The sequence below is a fragment of the Gavialis gangeticus genome, unplaced genomic scaffold (assembly GCF_001723915.1).
Source record: "Gavialis gangeticus isolate Ggan-Ray unplaced genomic scaffold, GavGan_comp1, whole genome shotgun sequence".
In the NCBI taxonomy this organism is placed as follows: Eukaryota; Metazoa; Chordata; order Crocodylia; family Gavialidae; genus Gavialis; species Gavialis gangeticus.
In genome coordinates, this window is record NW_017729029.1 from 48,807,106 (window position 1) to 48,817,575 (window position 10,470).

The following is a 10,470-nucleotide window of genomic DNA, read 5'->3' on the forward strand; positions in this document are numbered from 1 at the left end:
TCAGAGCATTACGAAATCAGTATTGAGCGCTTTATTTTTTAAATAAATAAAATTAAGACGTTTCTTCTAAATAGGTTATTTGTTCAGATTGTAGCATTTATGCTACTGTTTTTGTTTGTGGTAAGACACTTTTTGAGTAAATAGACTCAAATAGGTTATTTTTTTTATAAGAACCAAAAAACAAAAAAGCAAGCCAGGAAATGTAGTATTTATGGATTTTAAAAGATATTTAACTAAAGGTTCACTTAGGCTTTCTGTGCCTGTGGGTTTTTTTTTCCCTTGTTGCAAGACTTTCTCCATTGGTGCATTGTTCTTTCTGGCCACAGAAGTATATTTCTTCAGGTGCTTTGATCTCTTGAGGCCTTTGAGCATTTTTCTCTTCAGGCTTACTTCTATTAGCTGCCATTTGCTTGAAGATCTGCAGCAGTACTGAGACTTGGTAATGCATCCATTAAACACCATTGTGGATTTCTTTCTCTCCTACCCATTTTTACCAAACATAATTAAAGTCAGACAAGGGGAACCAAATCTCCAAAGGTCCATTTAGCCCAGTTTGACAGTGGCACTATTGGGTGTTTTAGAGGAAGAGCATATGAACAGGGTGATCTACCTCTTTCATTCCCTCCCTTGCATCTACTGTTATTGGTTTATAGATACATCTCTTTGTTCTGTTTAACAGCTAGTAATGGATCTTGTCTGTCAATTTGTCTAGTCCCTTTCTGAACCTGACTATACTGTGTTTTCTGCAGCCTCCTGTGGTAGTGAGTTTTACAGGTAAATTGTTGCAAAAAAGTTGCATTCTTTTGTAAGTTTTAAACATATCTCTTGCTAATTTTAATGGGTGCCTCCTAGTTCCAGAATTGTGGGACTTGGTGAATAATAATTCTGTATTCCCTTTGTTTGCACCCTTCATGATTGTACAGACCTCTCTCATATCCTCCTTCAGTCTTGTTTCCAATCTGAAGAGTCCTAGCCTTTTTAAGGTGTCCTGATATAGCAGCTGTTTCATCCCCTTGATCACCTTACTCTCCTTTGTACGTTTTCTAGTTCTACTACATTCTTATTGAGATGCAGGGACCAGAACCGCACACAGTATTCAAGGTGTGGGCATACCATGGATTTGTATAGATGTATGATGATATTTTCAGTTTTGGTTACAATTTCCTTTTTAATGATGTCCATCATTTTATTTTTTATTTTGTTTGGTCACTTCTGCACTTCGAGCTGATGATTTTAGAGAACTATCTGCAAGGACTCCAAGGTCTCTTTCCTGAGTTGTTGTAACAACAAGTTCAGAAGCTAGCATGTGTGTGTGTTTTCAAAAATATGTATTTTTGTATATATAAATAAACACATGTATATCACAAGACTTCTACCAATCTATCTTGTGGCTGCTATGGCTCATTTGACAGTCCAAAGCACATCATTACAATTACACTATTCACATTCCTGTTACAATAACTGCACCTTATTCTGTACATATAATTGAGACGTATGGGTAGCATAATAAAACACAGTTTCAAATCTCACTCATCTTGACCAAATATTGGTAGATAGATTTGTCATCTGCAGGTTCCAGTTTCTTCATATTCTGGATGATGGTCCACATGATTTGGGATATTAACAGCTGCTCAAGAGAAAGATTTGTGTGACAGAATTTCATAGAAGTTTACAATTCAGAAGCTCTTACTTTCTAGGAAAAGGAATTTATTGCACTAAAAGTGTGGTATAATGGAGAAAATCCTTAGGAGAGATTTGCAAGGTCACAGTTTTGTCTGATACTTTCATCTTCACCAGCGATAGCAAAGTAAATACTTAAACCTCTGCCAGGGGCGATGCATAGGGGCTGCACGGCAGTGTACCCCCTGCAAAAAGGCGCAGCTGACACTGTCGGTGGTGCCTGCTTGCGGCTGCCGCTTGCCACCCTGTCGCTGAGACTGCCGGCAGCGTCTGCAAGTGGTCCGTGATTGCTGCTGCTGGCAGTGCCTGCGGGTGGTTGCTGACCTGTGATCTATGCTTGCCAACCCACCTCCACCGCTGACAGTGCTGGCGGCATCTGCGGGAGCTCCCTGCTCACTGCTGCTGTGCTCCTGCTGCCATGGGCGCAGCTGTGCCCCACCCCCCCAGCCACCAGGGGGCGCATGCCATTCATGGCCTCTGCTGGTGTAGCCATTGGTATTTAAAGTAGAATTTCTGTATTGTGGATATGGGACTATTTATAGAACCTGTGAAGTTTTGGATTCAGCTTGTTTGTTTGGAGAATTGACAATTTTCCTTACTTGTGAATGATATTTCTTTGATGAAAGCAGCTCAATTCATTTCAAACAACCCTTCAGGCTTATGAGTTTTTGTTGTTGTTTTTTTCTGCTTATTTTTGATATTTCTTTTTTGGTTTTGTCTTTAAACCATAAGGTATCATCTTTGGATGATGTTTTTATGCACTGTATCTTGTGTAGCTTTTATATATTTTTCATTGCATTTCTAGAAACATAACTAGTTTGCTGTTTGACAGTTCTGAAGAGCATTTCCACTTGATTGCATCTTGTCAGATTAGAGATCTTTTCTTGGCACACTTTTGCTTCCGTCCAGGTGCCTGCCTTGTTTACAGTTCGTAAATGTTCTGAGTAGATGCTATTGCATGTGGTATTTAGGGTGCTTGGGAGACTTTCAAAGACACATGGAGCCAGGTGCTTCCCTGTCATTTTATTTACTTGTACCTGTACAAGTGTGATACAAGCTAAAATCCATAGGGTGTGGATTGAGTTTATTTTGTGGGAAAAAAATTCTACTTACAGATAAGAAAATGTTCTTACTGATGCGAAAGGAGATACACACAAAAATAACATGCTAGAATTTTTATGACTGAGTAATCACCTCTAGATAATAGAAGTTTATGGAACTCCTTAAAGACCATTAACCACTGTAATTATGTGACACTGTATTGAAGCGTTAATAATTGGACTAAATGGTATACTCTTAAGACAAAAGATCTATCAAAATATTTCCACCTTGTAGTGACTTCTTTATATCTCACTGCTTCCAGGGTTTTACAAACTGGAACAAGAGAGACTTCAACCAGTTTATTAAAGCTAATGAGAAATATGGACGTGATGATATAGATAATATTGCCCGTGAGGTGGAGGGAAAATCACCTGAGGAAGTCATTGAGTACTCAGGTTTGTTGATGATGTCAGATTTATCTTTTAAAAGCAATAGCTGTATATCCATCTCATATTTTGTGCTGTGATTTTTTTTTTGACCCCTATTTATAAAGTATGGCACTTAGAAAAACGAGAGGTTTGCTGGAGACCAGAAGGTTTCATTCTTAGACCCTGAAAACTTTTTACATATTTTATTTTCTTTTAATGATAAGTGCATGCAGAAGCCTTTTGTAGAATTGAGGCTTTTACTTGTAATTATTGTCTGTACTTTTACACAATAAAGTCAGAGGTAAGAGTAGGTATTGATGGCATTAGAACCTAAATAATTGTGCAGTAGCTGTAACAAATTTGATGAAAAAATACTTTTGTTTCCTCAAAATAGTTATAGTTTTTGACCTTATTACCAATTTCTATCAAATCCTTCCAATTTTACACCTTTCTTTTATTTCATTAGTATATCTTTCCTAAAATTTGAATTTCAAGGGCTTAAAATTTGCATTTCCTAAAATTTGAATCTCCAGAGCTTGTTAAAGCTGTTTAAAGTTGACTTGGTGTTTCAGGAATGAATTGTTATACTTAAAATTGCTGCTGAGCTAAGACTGAAGACAACTCAGACTGAACTAGGATTCTTCCTGTGGCAGAGTATTGCTGTAAATTACTTCTAATGTTATCAGTAGACACTAACCATGTCTATTAGCTTGTTTCTCAGAAAATATAATGAAAGAATCTTGGTAAAACTTCAGATACCTTGTAACAAAAAGCTGCATTGTTAAATAGTATATTATTTTATTATAGAATAAAAGAAGAATGAAGTTAAAATATTTATTTAATGGATTTAATGGAGCTAATATTTTTCTGTCAGCTGTTTTTTGGGAACGTTGTAACGAATTGCAGGACATTGAGAGGATCATGGCTCAGATTGAGCGAGGAGAAGCAAGAATCCAACGAAGGATCAGTATCAAGAAAGCTCTGGATGCCAAAGTAATAATTGTTTGTTTTGTTCTGTGAACTGTTTTTACCATTGATTTCCTGCTACTAAATTCCGCCTCTAGTTAAAGTTGGATGCAGTACCTTTCAGTTCTCTTCAGAAAGAAAACTATGGGGTAGTATTGCCCTTTTTCACACTAAGGGTGGTTGGATTTCACTGGTGGATGAAGTGATCCCCATCTGTGGTTTGAATAGTATTTAATTAAAAAACTGCTTGAAAAGCTCAATATAACAGTATTTTGTAACTCATGTTGCTTACAACAGTGAAGTGATGAATCCTTGATTGAAAGTTGTGTGTTTACAAATAAATCTAATAACCTTGCTTTTGTTTTGCATTCAGATTGCAAGGTATAAAGCGCCCTTTCATCAGCTGCGTATTCAGTATGGAACAAATAAAGGCAAAAACTACACAGAAGAAGAAGATAGATTCTTGATATGCATGTTACATAAGATGGGCTTTGACAAAGAAAATGTATACGAAGAACTAAGGCAGTGTGTGCGTAATGCTCCCCAGTTCAGGTTCGACTGGTTTATCAAGTCTAGAACTGCAATGGTATGTATCTGCCTCAGTTACCTGGGGCTAAGATTTTTTTAGGTAATGTTTTTTGTTTCTTTTTGAGCACAATTATATGGCATTTGGACCTCTGACAGAAAAGTGAAATGTAGGAAATAATTAGGTATGGGAATGGGCATAATGGTCTGTATTCTCACTATCATTTCTTAGTAAAAGATGTAGTGGGCTTTTTCCCCATTACATGTAAACAACACTTTGCAATGAAATGAAAACAGTTTACAAAAACTGGCAAAGGGTTTCATGTAAGCCAAAGGGTTTTTAACTAAGATAGACTGCTTGTACAGATCTGTTGTTCATTCTACACTAAAAATAAATAACCCAAACAACGTTCGTAATTGATCTTAAAACAGAATCACCTTGCAAAGTTAGTTGATGGAATCTCAAATGCTGAAGAACATTTGAAATATAAAATAACGTTCATTTTTTGGATAATAGATTTTCTTAGTAATTTAAGACTACGGTGTGCAGAAAAGTTGCTGAGATTTTGTATAAAATTCAGTCTCTGTGCTAGATCAGTGGTAGAAGAACCTTCTGGCCCCATGGGCCAACTGAGTGGCATGGGGCTGGTCCGTGGGTGGGGTCAGTCTGTGGGCCTGATCCAGTGTTGGGTCAGTGTACAGGTGCAATCTGTTGTGCTAGGTCCAGATGCAAACGGACCTTGTATGGCAAGGCTATCCCTTCCTGTCACAGTCCGTCTGTGGACTGACCCTTGTGTTTGCCTGATTCTGCACATGGCGTCATATCATCTCACCTTCAGGGCTCCCATGGGTCTGGAAATTTGGCAGCAGGGAAGCCCTACATACTGGATGACACAGCTCTGTGGGCTGGAGGTTGAGCGCCACTGTGCCAGATGATTATACTAAATAAAGCTTACATCAAGTTTCTCCTCCATAATTGTTGTTTTTAAAAATTCACAACATTTAACACAGATCATATCACATTAGAATCCCTTATGAACAGTTGGTTCATAATAAGACAGAAACAGTGCCAATTAGACAATGGTATCAATTAAATTAATACTTTGCATCTGTATTCTTTTTCTATCTGGAGAATAGAGCCACTGTAATTGAATTTAGACACTTGATTGGCAAATGGTGTTGCTAGGGGAAGATTTGGTTACCACATGCAAAATATCAGTATATCAACCTTAGAACAAGAAAGTATCATTTTCTTATGCAACTGTTGAACCAGTTGTACAACCTTTGAGCTGGTACACCTTCCAGTGACTTCAGTGGAAGTTTTATCTGAGTAAAATTTGTGGAAAATTGCCCAATACAAAGAAAACAGAAATTATTGTACTGAAAAGGAATTTCTAGCATCTTTTGTTGTAATAAACTTTTTAAATGCAGGCAGTCCTTGACTTGCAACATTTTCAGTTACAACATTTCGCACTTACAGTGTTTATAAATTGACACCTTGTTTCAACTTTCTGACATCAGTTTTGACTTTGATCTGATGCGACGCCACGCCAGCGAACAAGTTCGCTGCGTCGCTCATCTCCCTGGAGAACATCCGTCCAACCTTGCTTGGATACTTTCTTTAAGAAAGCAGACAAGACTCCAGAAAAACCTGCAGCCAAGACTCCTGAGAAGACTCCAGCCAATAACCCTTCAAATAGTCCAACTAAGAGCCTTTCAAAAAGTCCAGTAAAGTCACCTCAAAGAAGTCATTCCAAATCAATATGATTGCTATTTACAATATAAATACATTAGTGTAGCTATATTACTCATCTGTAATTGATCGAGTACAAAATTCTGGGATATTTTTGGTGCAAATAGGGTATTGGGCCTTGGTTCAGGAACCAATCTCCCATTTATAACATTGTTTCTTATGCAAAAATTGGTTCTGAGTTACAACATTTCAACTTTAAGACATGGTTTTCAGGAACCAATTGTATCGTAAGTCCGAGGACTGCCTGTAATTTAATCTCGTTTTAGTCTGCAGTAAAAGTGGGTTGGGGACTCTTCTCTCTGACTATGAGCCTACTCAAAAAGCTGACCAGTACTAGAGAAGACAGTTACTACATATTCCCTACTGAAATTCTCTCTGAGGTTTTGCTGACCATTAGTGCCCTTAAATGTCACTGAGGTAGGATGAGTTAAGTACCTTTACATATGCAAACCTGGATTTTTTTTTTCTTTTTTTACTTCTGCTGTTCAAGTGACTGTGGGCCTAGTGGGGGGTGCCCTTTTTAAGTCTCTTGATCCTGTATCATTAGGATTCACTTATAAACTATACACCTAGGCCCCTGAGCACTATATAAAAATGAAGCACAACATTAGGAAAAAGACTGTAAATAGTTATCATCTTGTTCAGTGTCAGGCTATTCTCATAGTAGTTTGTAATTAGAAGGGAAGCAACTGAAACACTTCCCATTCCTGTATCTCTACCATTCAATCACTCTCTTAACTCTATAGTAACTTCCCTCATTAGGTCTTTTTAACTGATGGGAACTACTGTATTAACTGTCTTAAATGTCTTATTGAATAATGTTGGATTTTTCCACTGAAATTTATTTCTGAGGTGCATGTTGCTCTTCTATGGATGAATCCAGTGAAGGAAAGCATGGGACCAGAGTGCAACAAGTTTTGAATCTATAGTTCAAATTGTTCATATATTCGTGGATATTAAGGCTGGAACGTGTCATTAGATCTTCTAGTCTCAACTCCTGGGTATTATGAGCTCCAGTATTTCAACCAGTTACATTCCTCTTTTCAAGGAGAGAGGTGTCAGTGGCCACATGTGTGGGTGGAAATTTGTCCTACGATGTCTTAGTAAGATATTGAAGGGCCTGTGGATATAGTAGGTATTTTGCCCTTACTTTCTAATTTTAGTCTTTTGATATGAGTTCTTAAACCATTCTCCTAATACTGCCTAGAAATTTACAAGGAAAGAAACTGTCAGGGAGTAGCATCAACATGCAAAGTGGTCAAGGATAACAAGGCTAATTTCAAATTATAAATAATTTACCACTTCCTTTTTCAAAATAATAACGCTTTTAACGACATTATTTCTAATGTATTTCATTATTTTATCTTCCCAAAATTCTATACCGATGAAGTTGTTGGCAATTGTTAGTGCTGATGAATATTTTCATTTGTTTGCTTCTGACAAAAATCTTGGCTTTTGTTGAAATGTTTACTATTTTTTACTTTATATACTGTCTGTAATATTTCCAATAGCTCATTTTCTCTGGCGAAATTTGCAAGAATATTTAGTGAAATATCTGAAATAATTAAAGCAAACATAGACACATCTTAATGAAAAAACATCTGTCATATTTACTAAAACTTCTTGAGAACATTAATAATATATCAGAATTTAAAATTGCTTGGGAGTTCTGTAATCAAACTAGTATTAAGCAGGATAGGCAAGGCAATTTAATTCTAAGACTTGTTACAGGTCTCTATAAGAAGAAGTGCTGTATCTTACCAGCCACTAGATGTCTCTTGAATTCCATATAAATAACTTATTTTTCTCCCATTTTCTGCCTTACCTATTCATTTCCTTTCAAAGCTTTCTCTTCAGAAAACAAATGTAGATTTTGTTTCATTTATTTATTCCAAAAGCAGATGGCCTACCTAATATAAGTTCACAAACAGATTGAGAGCTCCTATAAAATTCTAGCTTTTTTTCTTAACACTAAGTTTTCTTAATTGCAAAAAACCTTATTTAAGTATACAGGTTTAGTAATGATTATTGTTCTCTTACTTGGGTGTGTACTGTGGGAATAGAAAATAGTACAGCCTACTAAATCACAGAGCTGTTTTCTGAAGGAATTTTTTTTTTGCTTATTTTTAAAATCTTTCTTCTGCAGCATCTTTCTCCTGCCAGTTGATGACCTTTGGGCTGTACCCCTCTCCTGTAAACAGGAGAGACAGTTCAGACATTTCTACACATGTTCTGGACTTGATACCTTTTTTTTTCTCTTAAGTCAAATTCACCTTCAGTTGTACACGCAATAATGGTTCATTGCTCCTTGTCTTACCCGTTGCAATCCTAGCTTTGTGGAGCTGTGACACGAGGAAGCAAAATCCTTTTTCTTTCTCTGTCACACTGAAGGAAATCTTGAATCTGGATCTAGGAGTTGTAGAGCCTTTCCCTCAAGATGAAAGGTGCTTAGATTTCTACTCCCTACTCTTTACAGTGGAAAAGATATAGATTAGTCCATATGAGAACTCCAGTAGTTGAAGATAAAATTCAAGGCAGAAATTATAATTTTCAGTATCTGTGGACCTAGGAGAAGCTTAACTGTAATCCAATCAGGTCATGTTATCATAAACTGCAGTTTGTGGTACACCTATGGAAATGTCCATTACAAAGTCTATTCCTAATCTATAGGATATTCCTGAGGATAATTTGGACCAGCAGCAATTCAGCTGAGTCATGTAGGAATATTCATCCATTTTCCCTCATTTTTATTTAGTAGAACACTGTTTATGGAGACCGTTCAAGAAGCAATTTGTGTCCAAAATATGTAAGTTCAGGTTAAAAAGGACTTTTAGATGCTCTTTCTAATTGGATTTAAGATAGATACAAAGGAGGCAACATTTTCCCGATGTAGCAAAGGATTAATATGATTTGTGATGTGGAACAGTGGCATCCATTTGTGGTTGTAGTTTCTAGACTTCCATGATAATTCAGAAAAACATAAATAACATCAAAATGCATTTAATGTATTGGCAACTACCATTTTACTTGCATCTCTTCCTTTTTTTAATCTTTTTTGTCTGTCTAGATTATATGTTTTTGGGGCAAGGCTTGTTTCACTTAGTGTTTTATATGGTACCCAGCATATTGAGGACTCTACTTTAGTGGGAGGTGGCTTTAAGTGTGAATGGCAAAATTTAAGTAATTAATAATACTCCCTTAGCAAAACTGCGTGTAATAGAATGAAACATTTGAGCAGGAGTTGCTAAAAAAAAATGGGTACACTGTTTTAAAAGATTGTCTCCTGGTGGCAAGATACTCACACAATACCAAAGATTCTTTCTGCATGTTCTTAATCACAGTTTTTCTGTCCAAAGTTGTGAGTTTCTCAGGCTGAAGAATGCCCAGCGAAACAAAAGACTGCATAGAAAGATGGTCAAGGTTAAAAATGCTTGAGAGCATCAGCTTAGAGATGGAGATGGTGGGTCAAGTTGGTTTTTCAAGATTTCCAGGATAATTTGAAGAAAAAGAGATCACATTCTAGTTTAGATAGATCACATGACAACTGAGGCAAAGGAGGTTCACCAAAGATGGCAAAATCTATCTATAGAAACAACATAGATCGGCTGAACACGGAGTGATGGCAACTGCTGCATGCGAGCTTCCCCCACCTTCCATATCTGGCCAGGTGGGCGGCAGCAGTGTGTGATGGTGTGTGGCAGTGCTCCGTCCTTGTCCGCGCATATTCCCTAGGGCCTTCTCAAGTACCCCTGGGTTTACGTATACCCCCAGTTGACAGTCCCTGACATAGATGCTTCCTTGGGCAGCAAGTAAGCCAGCCTAAAGTGGGCGCTGATAGAAGTGTGCCAGCTAAGGTCTGAGCAGCTACACAACTTGGGGAAAGTCCCTGAATTGAGAAATATTCTACCTGGGAACTAGAAAGCCGCTTCATGCCTTCCTCCCTGAGGATAATGTACTGCTTTCAGTCTTAGATGGCAAAGAAAGCCTATGAAATCTCTGCTGTTAGAACACATGAAACTCATCATCTATGAAATGATATCATTATATATCGTTAGGAAAAAATAACTTCAGTGGTAT

General features: G+C 37.2%; 1 protein-coding gene across 1 annotated transcript in view; it reads left to right on the forward strand.

Moving 5' to 3' along the window:
* The window catches only part of SMARCA1 (SWI/SNF related, matrix associated, actin dependent regulator of chromatin, subfamily a, member 1), a 78,906-nt gene that overhangs the window by 53,417 nt on the left and 15,019 nt on the right, over positions 1 to 10,470 (forward strand). Inside the window, exons 19-21 of the mRNA XM_019521565.1 lie at positions 3,044 to 3,176; positions 4,024 to 4,142; positions 4,489 to 4,701. Of these exons, the coding sequence (XP_019377110.1) occupies positions 3,044 to 3,176; positions 4,024 to 4,142; positions 4,489 to 4,701 (465 nt within the window). The remainder of the gene's footprint in view (positions 1 to 3,043; positions 3,177 to 4,023; positions 4,143 to 4,488; positions 4,702 to 10,470) is intronic.